The following is a 17799-nucleotide window of genomic DNA, read 5'->3' as shown; positions in this document are numbered from 1 at the left end:
ACCCAAAGTGGATAAGTTGTAATAGGTGCCAGCTGATAGCAACATATCAAGCTATAAAAAGACAACAACCACGTCATCAAAACATATATGCAGATAATTTATGGAATTTCTTAGGTTTTTGCAATCTAAAATAGCCGTTATATTTTGCTCGTAAATTAAATTAAAAGTCTCTTGTCTCATCGTTCTTCCACTTATATCTGTCTTTGTTGACAGCCGCCGTCTCTGCAACGAAAGAAGAAATTACCTTAAACTTCTTTGTTTTATGGCGGGTTGCAACCATAAAATGACCTAAAACGTGATCACAAATCATTATTGTATATTCGGCAAACAACGTTTCCATCCGCGTTTATCGCATAAGACATTTACCAATTAAGAGAAAATCCGTTGAGATAAAACTTGTTTTTTTGTTTAAAATTATTTTGAGTTGATTATTCATGAAATCCAGTAAAATTTGACAGTTTCCATGAGGCATTTTTCATTCAATATTACTTCATTTGCATAAAAACGTGTGGATGGAAACATGGTTAGTATTCACACAGTTTTGGTTTCTTGATTAAGGTTATAAACTAACTATCGTTTGTTTTTGTGGTCAGATCCAAATATGGCTTCAGGAGCATCAGGAGATGATCAGCAGCTCTAAAAGCTGGATGGCTGAGGCCAAGTTGTGGCTCACCGCCCCCTGCACCTACACCACCGCTAAATGTTTGAGCAGCCATGTTCATACTCTGCAGGTTGGTACTCTCAGCTGTCCTTTCTACACTACTACACTACCCCGTTTTTCTACAGCATTTTACCATAACATGCTATTCAATTCCAAAATGTATTATGTGTCGCATTCTGTGTGGTAAATGTAAATTGAGTAAAATCTGTTTGTTTTGTATTCTCATGGTGAGACTGACATACAGTATATATTAAAAAAAACAAATTAGGCGTGGATGTGAAAATCTGGAAACCATTTGACGAGTTTATAAAAAATAACACATGTTCCTGTCTTGTGCTGCAGATGGTTTTGGATGACTCGGCACAGATCCGAACCACTCTGCAGGGTTTCACCTCAGTCCTGAAGGAAATGTCACAGGTTTGTGATGTCACAACTCTCCAGGAACAACTGGACGAAGCTGATCACCAAGTGGCCAACGTTCAAGACCGCTTCAATGCTCCTCTGTCTCACCTGAAGCATGCTGCGGACGTCAGTCTTAGATTCTATTATTTTCTTAATTTAATCTGCTCAAAACTTTTCTACAGATGTTATTTGTTGTATTTCTGTTAGCTCATCTCTCTTTACTAGGATATGTGTTGCTTACCCCTCTGCACATGTACTCTGTTTTGTAAATGGTAAAATATACTGATCGATCTCTCGCTGTCTAGGAGGTGGAAGCGATTGAGAGTGAAATCAGGCAGATGGAGAATGATGTGGCTGAGATCAAGATCTTATTATCATCTCCAGAGACTTTCCCCAGCCCCAGAGAAGAAAACCTCAAGGTAAAACGTGGTGAAACAAACAATATTTTCTTCAGAGGTTTTTATTTTAATATCAATATGGTTGTGATTACCTGTATAAGGAAATACTACAAACATGAGTGATCAGTCAAACCGATTAAGTGATTGTCCACTCACTTTGTCAGTCAGAGATGGATTTTATTGCCCAAACTGCAAATTCGAAATAAAAAGACAAGCTTCTGAACTGGTCCAGTTTGTCAGCCAGAAAATCCAGATATCTGTTTTTCTGAATACCCTTCTTCTGTGTGCAGCCTGTGGAACAGAGGATCCAGTGCATGAGGAGGACCGTAGCTGAGATCCAGAAGTGTAAACCAGGCCTCTGTCTTCCAGAGAAGGCTGAAGATACTCTGATTGTCTTCACTGCCGTGGACCAGCTCCAGACTCTGCTGCTGGAACTGGAAAAGGTCAGACACTCAGTCAGTCAGTCTGTGGTCTATATCGACAATGTTTCATTTACGGGCTAGTTCCGGTGCCGCCGGTTCCACTGGATGTCCCTCACTTTCGGCCAGATGTCCTTCTCCTTCTGTTGTCTTTGTGTTGGCATTCTAAACTCTGGTTGATTCAGGAAACATCCTCCAAGCTGGAACAAACAATCAAATTATATTCATCTTTATTTTTAGCAAAGTTTCATCACACACTCAACAGCCATTTTAACCCTCTGAGCCCGAGACACTCGCCCACGAGTAAAAAAGTACCTCTGATTCATAGTTTAATAACTTTTGAACCATACAAGCGATTTACTCACTTTCGGTTTCGTTTAAATCCTGACGATTTCATGTTTACGGAAGTCTTTTCGCTGTCTTTCTAGCCTCTACAGGGGATTTTCTATCCAGCCTGGAACTTCAGCCTCTTTTTGCTTTAAATCCATACTGTTATATCCAAGATTGATCCACTTTATGTCCATAATTCATTGCGTTTCGGCTCATTTCTGCCGCTGGCTCGCTCCTCCGCGTCTGCCCTGTCTCTCCCGTCTATTGTTTCAGGAAGTACATGCCCATATATGGGAGATAAAGTCACCCTTCTTGTATGGAAGGCCAGAGGGGACAAAAATGCCTATATACTCTATGGAAGGCCAAATGGTGCACTATTTAGACACATATTTGCTTGTATAACATTGCTGTGGGTGTAATATCAATAAATATGACATTATTATGTTATTATTGGCAAGACGTTTAGAGAAAAATGTCTTGACTTTTTTGGAAAAAATGCATGTATTTTGTCAACTGTATAAGTTATAATGATTATTTCTTCACAGTGTGACTCCCAAGACATATGAGAAGTGTTTTAGAATGGAAAATGGCTTAGGTTTTACTTATCTGTCTGTGATATCAATACATATCTGGAAGATTCATTTATTTATTTATTTATTTATTTATCTTTAAGGCCCTACAACCATTTTTAACATGTAAGTGACCTCACTGCAACCCAAATATTCCAATAACCCAGTTTGTCCTAAAAAAAATGATGTTCATATCTTGACTGTAGACAACAGGGTTGATGTTTTACAAGCTTTTTTATAAAATAAATCTAGACGGAAATTAAACTGTAAAAATGGCCTCAGGGGCCCCAGGGTTAATTCCAGAGCACGCATACCTACGTACACATCTGCGACCAAAACAAGTTCCTTCCCGAGGCTATTTTGCAGAGGCACCATTGCACCATTCGGCGCTTAGCACTGCCCAAGACAATTGTGATTGATTTAAAGAAATACCAATAAACCAGAGCAATTTTTTCCTCCCATCCCGGAATGTTGTGTGAACTAACCAGACCCTCGAGACTAGTCAGTCAGTCAGACTTGAAGTGGCCTTTACTGAACCTTCTCCCTCCCTCTTCTTGTAGAAGGTTCCTGCTGTATTCATCCAGCAGCCTTCCACTCCGGTCCAAGCCAAAGCTCTATCAGCAGCGCAGACGACCTCACAGCCTCAACTCCTCGAATCCACTTCAGAAGAGGCTAATGTGAGTTTGGTTCACTTTTCAAATTACATTAAAAGTGGTTTAGAAAATTGGTAGCAACCTGATCACTGTGCATGCCACGTAACTGCAATGTCGTGAGTTTGATTCCGATCTTTGTTATATGCCATACCCCCCCCTCTTTCCGTGTTTCCAGTCTGCCATAAAAATCTTCCAATTAAGGCAAAAATACCCACTCACTGTTTGAGTAGAGATATAATTTTTGGATATAAGGATTGTATGAAAAAAAAGATAAGTTGTTAGTTAGAAGTTAACAGTGTTCTGCAATGACTGGGACAGTTGTTAAAGGTCCCATGACGTGGTGCTTTTTGGATGCTTTTATAAAGGCCTTAGTGGTCCCTTAATACTGTATCTGAAATCACTGAAAGTGGAGGGTGTGGGTGTGGCCTTGACCAACTGCTATTTTGCTTGTTTGAAAGCCATGATGTCTCTTTCTCATGGGTAGGCCAAATTCTCTGGGTCGACAAATTAGAAAAAGGGGAGGTAACCTTGCCCCTTATAACCTCTTAGGAGCAAGATTCCAGATTGGCCCATCTGAGCTTTAATTTTCTCAAAGGCACAGCAGGATACCCAGGGCTCGGTTTACACCTATCACCATTTCTAGCCACTGGGGGACCATAGGCCGTTTGGGGAACACATATTAATGTTAAAAAACTTCACAAAGTGAATTTTTCATGCCATGGGGACCTTTAAAGTAAATTGGTTAAAGTGATGGTTTGGAGTCATTTCACCCTAGGGTCTTTTGCACCACGATCTTGAGCCAAATGACCCCCCAGAAGCTTTTTTCACCTTGGTCGAACAGTTACAACACTGAAAAGAGATACAAAAAACATTTAGTGATTTCATTTATTTTTTTTAAGTATGGGCTGTAGTACAACTAGCAGGACACAAGTTATAATTGAGGTAAGTTTGAGACACTACCTTGTTTAATCATTAAATTAATAAAAATGTTTATGTATGTATCTCTTTTTGGTGTTGCAATTTGTAGACGTCCCTAAGCACACTTACTGGATGGACAATGCTATGTGTTTTGACATGTCATGTCTTTTCTGTTGTTCGTGCTATCATGCTATACTGGTAGCATTAGCAGCAGAGAGAAGAAGCCTGCAAGCAAGTCTTATTTAAATAAACTCCTGGTGTTTTTACAAACATCCCAATTCATCGAGTACAAAACCTATTTGTACTACTGTAGAAGTTTGGTACAATTTCGGGCATTATTAGTGGGGTAATTTACGAGATACACCAGTGGATCCATTAGCGCCTGCACTAAGCTAATCAGCTGATAACGTTAACTCAACATTATTCAACCCAGGTGAAAAAAGCTTCTGGGGGGTTGTTTGGGACGAGGATGTGGTGCAAAGGACCCTAGGGTGAAATCACTCCAAACCATCACTTTAAATGGCTTAAAATCCTGTATTGGCAAGATGATGTCTTCATGTGTAGAAAACAAGAGATAGTCAACTAAACCAAAAATGTCATTGTGCTGTCTCTCAGAAGGACGACTTAGAACAAGGCCATATCCGAATTGTCCATGTTAAGGAGGACGTCCTAAAGAGAACTGGAGCGTCGCGGCTGACTGTGGAACAGTCCTCACCTGAACAGAGACCGTCCCGGACACCTTGCAGCACTCAGGTAAGGAAGCCTTCTGATATATGTTGGTTGCCTTTTTCTGTGATGTTCTGCTCTTGAAAGGTGCTTAATAATAATAATAATAATAATAATAATAACAATAATAATAATAATACTTACTTACTTTTGAACACTGAAAGAAACAACTGATAAATACTGCATCCTTACATGTGTGTGATCTTGAGGGGAGTGCCATCAAAGTGTGTTTGTTCTCACTGTTATCTCATTTACATGAAATTAACACCACTGAATAATAAGACCTGGGTTTTGGATATCAAGTACTCACCACCTGTAGTCCTGACAGGTGACTCTGTTAAGTCCTTCTAGGATTTTGCAATGACGCTATCGCGCTAATTCAAATTTGACCAATCACCGGAGTTTCCTGCAACTTCATCCCAGCAGTCCTACGTGCCAGACTCTGAGAGCCAATGACCAAGCACAGGTGTGAGAAGAGTGAGAACAGGTTGATGTCACATGCACAACGCCAAATTAATTACCTTATTTCTGATGTGAAGACGAGACGTGTGTGTTGTGACTCAAACAGCTCACATTTACCAACAAAACTTACACAAACAAAAGACCATGCAAAACATTTCAGACCGTACTATCAACCTATATACATTTTAACATTAATGTGCGCTGTAACGTTTTTTTCACTATAAACTCGCTGAAGCAACTGTTGTTTCAATCCTGTCGGCTCTCCGCAGTGGGCGGGTGCTGAGTTCCCGCCTTGACTGTTGCGCTCGCACACACAAAAACACACACACACGGTGGATGCAAGAAAAACTGGAGATGAGACGTACAGGATGACCTAAATTGAGGACAGCTACGCTTGTTATTGTAAGTGCAATGATAAATATAAGTACTTTATCGAACAGTATGAATGTGTGTCCCAGGCCAGGTGAGAAATTTACTAACAATGTAAAGATCAACAAGCCACTGATACATATGTTCAAATTTAAATCATTCTATAATTTATTTGCAGTCACAACTGTTTTTGCAACTTTCTCTGTCAACTTTACTGGAACAAACATACAAAAGACATTGCAACTTTAATTGCAATTTTTTTCAAAAGCTCACACAGAATCAAGCATTTTGGGCTGCAACGATCGCAAAAAAGGCCGTGAAATCCTGGAGGGACTGTGTTATGGTAGAACAAAGTGTAGAAGGATTGGTACTAACATTCCTGCTTACCTATTCCTCCGTGCGTCAAAGTTATTTAACAAATGTGTTTTTTTAGCCCTGCATGGTTAATACTACTATTTATTTATATCCTGAGTATGCATTGAGTACATACTGTTGAAAGTGAAGATAGTGGGACATTGAGCTGAAGTTTTTGGTCTGTTGTGCACTGAGTAGCAGCATGACATTGTTAATGAAATATTTATGGGAAATCCCAGTAAAAAAAAAAAAAACTAATGTCAGGCTGAATAAATAGGGCAATTCTTTCAAAACCATAAGACATTTACAATATTTTAGTTTGATATATTGGTACAAAAATAGCTACTATAACACTATCAGGGATTGTGTGGGATACTTTGGTTTTTCACTGAAAATGACAGTGTAGTGGAGGGTAGTTCATGACTAAATGGTGAAAACATTGAATTGTATTTATTCATTTTGCAGTGTTAAGGCGTAATGCTCACCAAAATGAAACTTAAGTTTTTTTTGTGAATGTACCCAAGTCAAACTTTCGTTTTAAAAGCATAATTAGGACGGAAAGGCCACCGTATTTTCGAAGGGGGGGGTCCCATTCGGTCAAATGGCCTTTTTAATGGGAGTGCTAATTAAACACATAAATAAATGTATAAATACATGAATAAATAAATAAATAAATAAATAAATATTCCTTTGAAATACATCATGAAATAAACGATACAATAAATACATAAATAATTAAATATGTATAAATAGTCATAAAATGAATAAATTAGTTAAATAAATATATTAAAAGGTTTTACTTTTAATTATTTCATGGTATTTTTATTTCATAAGTCCATGTTTATTTTTTCAAGAGACTTTTATCTCATAAATCCACATTTATTTATTTTTACGTGGTCTCTCATTTCCTAATGCCACAGTTATTGATTTCCCTATCTATTTATTTCCAATTCTTATATTCAAATCAGGGGCTATCTCTCACATTCAGAACAGAGCTGTACGCAAAAAAGGCTGGCGAAGTGAGAGTGCACCACGACCGGCAGCTCGTGGGGCTCTACCCAGCACACAGTCAGCTATTCTGGTGTAACTAAACCACCAACTAGCGCTGATCTGATGGAGCAACACGACTGACAGTTTGCAGTGTTCTGTACCCAGCCCACAGTCACCTATTCTGGAGTAACTAGACCAGCAACTACCGCTGACCTGACAGATCACCGTGAGTTGCCAGTTGGTCTGTATCCACTGTGGGTTGACACGGGAACTGCCCATTTTTCTGAAGCTGCATTGTTCCAACCTCTCAATAACCTGAGAAATTCCCTTTGGTCCTACGGCCCACTAGCCCGACGTCCCTTTGTTTTGAAAAACTAAACCCTCTGCTCCAACATCCCGTTGTTCCGACCACATATGTGGACTTAAAAGTACCATGAAATATACAGTGTAAAATTCAAGTTTTATTTTTTATTTTATTTTTTATATTCAAAAGCCATTAATGTTTACAAACAGTTACACACAATATGCTGGGACAAAGGCATGCAACCCAGGGCCAAAAAACACAGAGAGGGAAAACGGGAGAGAGGGAGACAAAATAACTCATGCAGAAACAGACACACACAAACACATACATAAACAGACAAACACACAGGCAAACACAAGACAAGGGACCAAACACCTGGGCAAGTTAGAGGTCCGGGCTGCAGCACAAGGCTACAGCATAGACCTCAGAGTCCACGATGCTCCGCCAAGTGTCCAGAGTCTTTTTTTAGATTAGATTAGATTCAACTTTATTGTCATTACACAAGTACAGGTACAAGGCAACGAAATGCAGTTTAGGTATAACCAGAAGTGCAATAGCAGCAAGTGCAGGATATACAATGATTCCATAAGTGCAGGACATGGAAATGTACTGAATAAATATATACTATACTGAATACTATGAATACTATTATAAACAGAATTTTACGGATAGATTTTTCCTATGAATATAATATATAGATAACTAGTATTGTGAACAACACAACAACAGCTGGATATGTACTGAATATAATATACAGGTGGATATTACTATAAATAGAATTTTTACAGATATGTACAATGAACATAATGTACAGATGGTTGTTACTATAACAGAGTTTACAGGTGAATATGTACTATGAATATATATTCAGTTGGCTATTACTATAGACAGAATGTGAGCATAATATACAGATGACTATTACTGTAAACAGAATTTTTACAGATAGATATATATATAATAATTTAGGCTAAAATGAGCGGTATAACAATGGCATATAACTGGCATATAATAATTTAGGCTAAAATGAGCGGTGGATTTAAGGTAGTACAAATAAAGTTTGGACAGAAGCTATCCGAATAAAAGTGCAGTGGAAAGTAATTGCATATTACAGTTAAAACACGGTATTTCAAATGTATATGTAAACAATAGGTACTGTAAATAAACAGTCGGCAGTGCAAAATGATATTCCAGTCAAGGTAAGTAGTGCAAGATGCAGATATAAACAGTTGTTACTATAATAACAGTCAGCAGTGCAAGTGAACATTATAGTAATACAAATAACAAAATGGAGGCAGGTGTGAGGAGGGAGAGGAGAGTCTATAAGTATATGGGGGGAGTGGGATCAATGAGGATTAGAGTTCAATAAAGAGACAGCTCTGGGGAAAAAGCGCAAATGCATGTTGGTGACACCATAACCGATTGGCAACTGGCTTGACCTAGAGCCTCTAGAGAAATGACAAATAATGCAGAAAAAAAGTTGCGTACAATTTGGGGGGGGTCCCATCAAAGCCCGGTGATTTTTCTTTTTGCATATTCTGTACTGCCACTTTTAATTTTTCCTGCTGATTCCTCCGCTGATAACCGAGGCAAGCCACATTTATTTAATATTGAATAAAATGGCATTCCATAGAGTTCATGTGTAGATCCCCTGATGATACTTCAACCAAAGTTTCATGTTGTGTCCAGCCTTCTTTGTGTTTTAAAAATAAGGATTTTGATGGGATCATAGTAAATCTTAATAGTGGCCTTTCCGTCTTAGATTTGCTTTTAAACGAAAGTTTGACTCGGGTATATTCAAAAAATGACCCGTGAGTTATGCTTTAAGAAATCTTAACTTTAACTAGTCCTTGATCTGCATTTAAAATGCATTTTTATTTTTTATTGGTTCATAACCTTACTTCTCATCAAATCTTATTGAAATTAGTGGACAGTTTTTTTAATATCCTGGTTATTAAAAACAAGCAAGCATACTTTCTCTTTCAGAGGTTATAACAGTTAAAATCCATAAGTTATAAGTAGGGGAGTCACAATTCGATTTGACTTTCAACTTGTTTTTAAATTGTTCAGTACTGACTGTTAAATTAGGGAGTGTTGATTTATAAAGAGCAGCAGATCATTGGTTTCATGCTCACAATTGTCATTTACATTTTCAAATTATTCTTTACAGTGTTTCCAATGAGTCTAAAAAAGTCATTTTTTTAAATGAAATTGTATTAAATATTTTTCTAATTTTCTAATGAAAACTTTTGGCCTTAAAAAGTCTTAAATTTGCTTAGTATTGTGTTCTAGGTCTTAAATAATTTTAAACAGGTCTTAGTTTTCCTAAGTTCATGCAACGTTACCTCTGATCCTTAGTTCCTTTTTTTTCTTTATTCCATGGGGTTGTAGTCCTTTCTTTCGCTAGTGCAAATATAATTTTGCTGTATTACAACTTCAAATTAAACCAAGATATATTGCATCCAATTAGCTTTTATGTTATTGGTGCAGGTCATGCAGTTATGGAGTAGTGCAAGTTTAGCGATACTGAAAAAAACTGAATTCAGGGCTCAGTTTATGTTATGATAAAGGTCTTAAATTCATTCATAATGGTCTTAAAAAGTCTTAAATTTGACTTGGTGAAACGTGCAGAAACTGCTTTTAAAATAATGGCTTCATTGTATCAACTATGATATAATTGCCATATTTTTTGGACCAGGCCATACAGTCAAATTTAAATAATTCATTGAAAAAGTTATAACAATAGCTTATTTCACCAGTCAATTGGGAAGACTTTGTTAAACAAAAAGAAGAGTGTAAGAAGCGCTCATGTGAATGCACCCTGAGGTACCTCTTGGCGACCCACATGCTTTGCAGTTTGTTGTTTATATAGCTCACGGTAAAGTTAAAATATTTCCACACCAGTGACTTTAGAGAAGCAGGAGGATCTTCCAGTTCTGTTGTTTCACCATTCTTTCTGAACTTTAAGAAAGTGCAGCTGTATTCTACAGTTATGCAAAGCTGTAAGCTATGCTGCGTCATCTATGAAGTGTTGTGGAAAAACATTACTGGGAGAATCGCCAATCCTCATTTTGATTTTGCTGATTGAAATTGAAAGCTAATTCAGTCTGATTTTCAATTTAGAATCAGACACCAATTGTGACACCCCTAGTTATAGCTGCTTTTAGTGATAAAGCTAACAATGCCAGTCATTACTAGCTTACAGCTCAGTGTCCCAGATGCACTTATGACTACTTCCCGTGTGACTCTGCACATGAGCGTGTTTCCGTGTCAGCAGAGGGAGCATGACGGCGTGCTCCAGACTGAGGAAGCCACAGAGCAAACAGGGAGTCAGGAGCACAGAGAGGAAGAAGGTGGAGGAGGTGTTTTATGGTGGCTCTGGGATGCTTTCCTGGCTGCTTCGCCAGAGGTAAAGAAGATCTAGAGCGGCTTTGAAAAAAAAACTTTCATCCATTGTCTTTCTATGTTTTACCTCTGTTCTTTTGGTCTCTTGTACCCCACACCCAGAGTTCCTTGTGATCCGAGTTCAGCTACTTACAACATAACTACATTGGATGCCATAACGAGTTTTGGAACATTTATATAAAACTAACCAATTATTTTGGATTGGTAATACACCTGAGACCATAGGACTCAAATCCTAACAATCTGGTTCCAATTCAGTCATTTTTAACAACTAAATGACTAATAAGAATATATAAGATCTATAAGATATAAGATAAGACCTGGGTCACTCTGTTCTCCACACCACCGTTGGCAATGAGTTCCCTTACCTCTACTACCATCTTATCATATCAGCTGCTTGCTGCTTTAACAAACCCTCTCTTAATCCTTAAAACATCTCCTCAACCACTGCCGTTTCCAACTTCCTCATTTCTTTTTCAACCTCCCTGCACATCTGTTTCTGTATTTTGTTCTGCCTCTAGGGAGCAGTATTGATCAATGTTTGTAATTTGTGTGACAGCACATTGTTAGCTCATAACCTGTTACCAACAATGTTCTCTCTTTCAGCCATTTAACATTTAGGTGTGCTTTGATTATATAGACTTTTTTAAATATACATCATTGTATCTGTTAGGAACTTGTGGCTGTTGTTCCAGAAGAGATTGAAGGTGCGACTGGACAAAGCACTGAACAGACTGGAGAAGACAGACAGGTAACTTAATTCTCAACACTGTAAAACAATCTCATTAGCTCCTGTTGATTGATTCTTAATTTAAAAAAAAAAAATAGCATAACTCTGTTGATATTATTTATTTGTGTATTGTCAACAAATAGTCAAAAGACCAAAGCCAACAGTGAATTGATCCTACTAACAAATCTGACCTGTGTTTCCAAAGCCTGATGTTCCATAGTACTTTACTGTCGTCCAACAAGTATTAAAAATACACCAAGGAGCCAGACTGTTGCACTTGGTGACACCACAAACACACACATTGTAGTTTATTGTATTGTATTATTTCATTCAATCCCACATACACCGTCCTTCTGTTGTAAACACTTTGTATTGAACCAAATCTACGCCTGAAATACTCCTCAATAATTGCACTATTTACAATACCCAGCAGTTTAATTAACTATTTCTTCCTTTTACAAAATTAAACTGAACAAACAGGATTGGACACAGGCCACGATAGTAATGTCTGAAAAACATTTTCTCCGGGAAATTAATTGCTTTTTTGAGGGGCTTAACATACTCAAAAACTAGGCTCAAAAATCGGCAAACAAAAATGGCTCACTAGCGCCCCCTACAAAGTTAAAACAATTGAGTTCCTGCAGTTTGTTTAACATAGACCAACAAAGCTTTGTACACACATGTAACAAAAAAGCTCATTGTAGCCATACCCTAAACCCAAAAGGAAGTCCGCCATTTTGAATTAAAAGATCAAATTAGTGCAATTTTGGCCATTTCCATGTCGTACTTTAAAGGTCCCATGACATGGTGCTCTTTGGATGCTTTTATATAGACCTTAGTGGTCCCCTAATACCATATCTGAAGTCTCTTTCCCAAAATTTAGCCATGGTGCAGAATTACAGCCACTAGAGCCAGTCCCACAATGAGCTTTCCTTAGTCTGTAGCTTTTGAGGAGGAGAGAGGGGGGCAAGGCGGAGGCTGGGGAAGTGGCCTTGACCAACTGCCACTTTGCTCGTTCTAAAGCTATGATGTCTCTCTCTCATGGGTGGGCCAAATTCTCTGGGCGGGCAAATCAGAGAATAGGGAGGTAACGTTGCCCCTAATGACCTTTAACAAACTCCTCCTGGAGATTTCATCCAATGAACTTCAAATTTGGTCTGTGTCATCTCAACACCATTAAAGACCAAAAGTTATTAAAAGAAAAACTTTTCGTCAAATGGTGTGGGCGTGGCGGCCATTTTGAGCATTTATCGATGAACGAAGAAATTGTTGTAACTTTAGTGTACATTGTCCAATTTGCCGACATTTCTCACGTTTGACAAGGGTCCAGGCTGAGGACATCAACAGGCCAAAGTTGACTTTTATAAAAAAAACATCATCCGATTTACACAAAATATTTAATGTCTGGTCTACATGTGATACTGAGCCGCCCCCTATACTTTAACCACGCCCATATACTTAGGCGATGCCCCATTTTGAACCGTTTAAGGTAGAGTCTTGTGTGAGGTATCACTGAGTGAGGGTTTGACCTGCCCCCTATGCCCCTATTCCCCTTTTATAACTAATGACCCGTTTGATGTACACTATTGTGAGAGGTATCATTGAACTCAGCAGAGAGTTCCTTCTTCATTGTTGATGGTTTGGCCCGCCCCCTATGCTTTAACCACGCCCCTTTTATAACTGGTGACCCATTTAAGAGAGTCTTGTGTGAAGTATCATTGAACTCAGCAGACAGTTTATTTTTGATTGGTGATGGTTTGACCTGCCCCTATTCTGTAGCCACACCCCTTTTTTATAACTTGTGACCTGTTTGATGTCAGGTATCATAGAACAAACAAAGAGTTCCTTATTCATTGGTCAAGGTTTGCCATGGCCATTTCATAACTAATGACCAGTTTATTGTACACTGTTGTGTAAAGTATCATTGAACTCAACAGAGAGTTCTGTTTTTATTGGTCATGGTTTGGGCCGCCCCCTATGCTTTAACAACGCCCCCTTTCACAGTTAATTAACTGTATGACGAAGTGTCTTGTGTGAGGTATCATTGATCAGCAGGGAGTTTCCTTTTCATTGGTGACAATTTGCAGTGTCTGAGTGCCGCACAAATGCACGGTCCCATGGAGCAGCGCCCGGCAGTAACCACGCAGAGGAGTGAGGGCCTGTCCAACGCTTGCAGCTTTAAGTAGTTTTAGTCTTTTTACTGTATTTGTTGACAATAAGAAAAGTATAGAATATCACCAAGCTTGTCTTTTAACTAATGTCCATTACAGGTGTTGGTGAACCTTTGTTTGTTATTATCAGTTGCTTATGGTATTGCGATTTAAACATTTAAGCCAAATGCCTGTGTTGTTCCCAGTGTCCAAAACCGTGTATTGATGCCAACAGTTTGAGAAAAAAAAAATTCAAAACTGTCAATAAGAGCCGTTGAATTTGTTTTACAACACAGCAAGGTATATAAGATAACATAACAAAAATACGTCAATAACATTATGTAATATAACCAAGTGTATCATTAACTGTATGCATCCTCATCTGGTGGTAACCCTGCCGACTAAATGATCCATGTATTTAACTGACTGATCTTCTAACCCTGCTCATGTTTTTTCAGGATATTGAGGGTTCCACTGACACCACAGAAGCAAGTTCATCTGACTCTTTATCAAAACCCCTGGGCACAGTCCGAACTCAGTCACTGCCTGAGAGCATGGTAAACACAACAGCCTCCACCGTAAAAGTCACCAAACCAGACACTGGGCCCCAGCAGAAATGTGTAGTCTCCTAGATCTAGACCTTGTCACTACAACTTCTCACTTCTTCTTGATCAAAGAATTGCATTTCTAGCTTCTTCTAAAGCCATGTGCAGAACCCCCCAGAAACATACCTAGAGTTAACTGCTTCTTCAAGAATCATCCTTACTTACAGTGTTCACTCTAGAGCCAATCCAAGAACTCCCATTTATTCTGAAACCAATCACAGTGCCTCAACCTCTTCTAGAACCTACACTAGAATCCCTTTTGTGTTCAGACCTAGGGTTCAGACCTGTCATTCCATATTGAACCAAGCCTAAAACAACAATGTTTACAACATATCATAAACATCCCAACTTCTTCCAGATACAACCTTAGAACTCCTTTAGAATTAGCCGTCAATTTCAAAGTATCTTCCTCCAGTATCTTATGGAGGTCCTTGGAACTCCCAGTTCTTCTTGAACAAACAAATGTAGAATTTTGTCTTCCAGAGATCTGAAGTCTATAATTTATACTTTTGACAGTACAATTTCCCAAATTCCTTCTAGTTTTAACTATAGAACTCCCTGTAGTTATCCTTCATGTAGAATCTTCTAAAACAAGCCCTGGAACCCCTACCATACTTCTTGCAGAACACTGGGACTCCCTAATTCTTCTAGAGCTCTATATGTCTTGTAGAGCTCTTGGCTTCTTTCTAGAACCAATGCTTTTTTCTAGAACCAAATCTTGGACATTTCTTTTAGTGTCCTCTGGAATGCTTGTAGAACAAGACTTTTTCTAGAACCGTTTTCTCTACAACTAAACTCAGAACTTTAATCTTCTTATAGATTTAAACCTAGAACTGATTTTTCTAGAACCAAGTCTAGAGCACCTAAATGGTTCTTGCACCAATTCTAGACATTAAAATTGTTCTTGAAATGTCTCAACCATCAGTGCATTTACATGGCAAAAAATTCCAGATATTGGCTTCAAAGTACAGTGTAACAGTTAGTTTCATTTGAAATTTGAATCAGGTTTTCTAACTGCATTATGAAAAATAAAATAGAGGACAGGACTAAGTGCTTTCATTTAATCAGATCTCCACAAATTATATAGTGGTTTAATTGAAGGACTACTGAACTTGTTCATCCTGAGAATACATGTTGCCTGTTGATTGACAAGTGGTCACAACTGAGGTGTTGTTCAAGAAGCCACAGCACATTATTTTGGAACTATGTGAGAAGTGATTGACTTACTTTACCAAAAACAGAAAGCAGACTGGTGGTATTCAGCATGCGGGGTTGATGGGTTTTGGTCTTTAATATGCTTTTGCATGGACCGTAATTCTGATGGGTAACTATGTTTTTATAAAAGGCAGAAACAAAGTGTACTAATAGACAGATTTTGTGAACCATATTTTTAATTTATCATATAGGGACTGGTGATTTAAAATAGTTAAACGTTTTGATTGTTGACCTTTCATTTACTATCTGAGCTCATTTACCAGCACTTAAATAAAAAAACTTGCTTGCTTACACGCATCTGCTATTTGAATTTCCATAAGCTGAACATGATAATAAATTGTGGTTTACCTGAATAATTGCTCAGTCACTGCTGGCAGCAGGAGAGTGTGGAGAAAGATTCTCGCTTTTTTATGAATCAGAATATTTACTTTCACTTAACGCAGCTTTTGTACTTCAGAAAGTTACATTTTCTAAGATGACTGTTGGCCATGGAAATGCACTGGTTTGACATAATGACTGATTAACACACTACTGTCGGCAGATGAAAACCATGGGATTACAAATTTAGTTTTAGTTTAGTATTTCTTAACCCTTGTGTTGTCTTAGGGTCAAATTTTCTAAATGTCTATATCAGAAATATGGGTTTCTTTTTAACTTCCTAATTTTAATTAACCAAAACTAACATGGATGATTCCATACAACAAAAGATCAGATCTCTAATTTCATTGAATTTGGGATGTTTTGTCAAATTCTTTAGCATTTGAAAAATAAATTGAAATGTTTCAAAACAGTATGCCGACTGAATGTTGACATACAGTATACCAGTGTGTGATTATTCTTCCGTTTATATTAGTCTAAATAGTTCATAATTTCTGCTTTTTTAACTCAAGGATTAGGTATAATTTCCTATAAATGAGGTTTCTTGACCATGAATTACAAAAGTAAGTGTAAAACTAGGAATAACTTGGTGTTAGTGGTGTTGATACATGATAGTGAAAAGAAGTGTAAAACGGCAACAAAGAAAAGCGCCAAAAACATTGAAAAAAACACCAAAAGTGTTAAAAAAAGGAACAAAAAGGATTTTTCTGTTTTGGCCCAGGGGGATGACAAGTACATGGTCCAATGAAAGACAACACAAGGGTTAAGGAGGAATTGTACTGAAATAATCAAAACTGATTTGCTTGCTCTTGTGCAATATTCTTTAAGGCTTATTTATAGTTACATTCATATCAATGCAATACCAGTAACAACACACAATAAGCTGCCATTTTTTGAGATACAAGGTTTTCACCTGAAAGCAGTGGCACTGAGATGTCTTACATTACATGGCATGTGCTGTACTTGTACATTGTTCCACTTTTGTCTTTCCATTCTGTCTACATATCCAAACAAAAGCACAAATACAAATAAACACACAACAGTGATTTACTCCTCAGTCTCTCTTTCTGTGTCAGGAGCTCATGTTGGGACAGAGGGGGCTTGCATGGAGGGGGGATGACCCAGAGGGGCTGAAGACATACACAGTATATACACAGAGTACACACACATCTGCAAACTGCACTCAGGCCTTGGACTTGGTCACACCTGCCCAATACACACTCACTAATTACCCATGCACAACTAGTGAGGAAAGTAAAGCTTCAACAGCTGTAAGATCAGAAAGCACTGAGGTTGACAGCGGTAAATATGCGGTTCTGCCAACATCAAGAGAAGTTCTCAGGAAATCTAGAAGTTCTCTGGAAACAGCAGCAACCATAGCCAGCACACATGTATACGCACTCTCTCACCTTAGTGTAACATCAGCGAAATCAACAGAGGATTCAGCCTCCCTCACTGGCACATTCAGACTGCAACATCAGGACCACACTGACGGCCTGCGTCCTGCAGCTGCCCTGGTAAGCAAAAAAAGAGATACAAGTCACACTCAGCGCTCTGGTTCCAACATGACACCAAACACAAGCACTGTCCTTTTCCTAACCCTCTAACTGCAGGAGTGGATGCAGAGTTGGAACCTGGTTGCACATTAATAACTCCATGATGGACTGAGTTGACAAACCTCCTAAGATAACCTCCTACTTATGGGGAATGCTGTATTTCTTTCACTTCCATATACCTTTATTAGGTAGCCTATAGCAGTGAAAG

General features: G+C 38.3%; 1 protein-coding gene across 1 annotated transcript in view; it reads left to right on the top strand.

Moving 5' to 3' along the window:
- Nucleotides 1-17085, top strand: part of LOC116675020 (uncharacterized) — a 130958-nt gene extending 113873 nt beyond the window's left edge. The window contains exons 72-80 of the mRNA XM_032507143.1: nucleotides 594-731; nucleotides 1004-1189; nucleotides 1369-1482; nucleotides 1752-1904; nucleotides 3340-3456; nucleotides 4966-5103; nucleotides 10827-10961; nucleotides 11631-11708; nucleotides 14296-17085. Of these exons, the coding sequence (XP_032363034.1) occupies nucleotides 594-731; nucleotides 1004-1189; nucleotides 1369-1482; nucleotides 1752-1904; nucleotides 3340-3456; nucleotides 4966-5103; nucleotides 10827-10961; nucleotides 11631-11708; nucleotides 14296-14469 (1233 nt within the window). The 3' untranslated portion in view covers nucleotides 14470-17085. The remainder of the gene's footprint in view (nucleotides 1-593; nucleotides 732-1003; nucleotides 1190-1368; nucleotides 1483-1751; nucleotides 1905-3339; nucleotides 3457-4965; nucleotides 5104-10826; nucleotides 10962-11630; nucleotides 11709-14295) is intronic.
- The last annotated feature ends 714 nt before the right edge of the window (nucleotides 17086-17799 follow it).

This window comes from Etheostoma spectabile, unplaced genomic scaffold (genome assembly GCF_008692095.1).
Source record: "Etheostoma spectabile isolate EspeVRDwgs_2016 unplaced genomic scaffold, UIUC_Espe_1.0 scaffold00001416, whole genome shotgun sequence".
NCBI lineage: Eukaryota > Metazoa > Chordata > Actinopteri > Perciformes > Percidae > Etheostoma > Etheostoma spectabile.
This window is presented reverse-complemented; position numbering and strand designations above follow the sequence as displayed.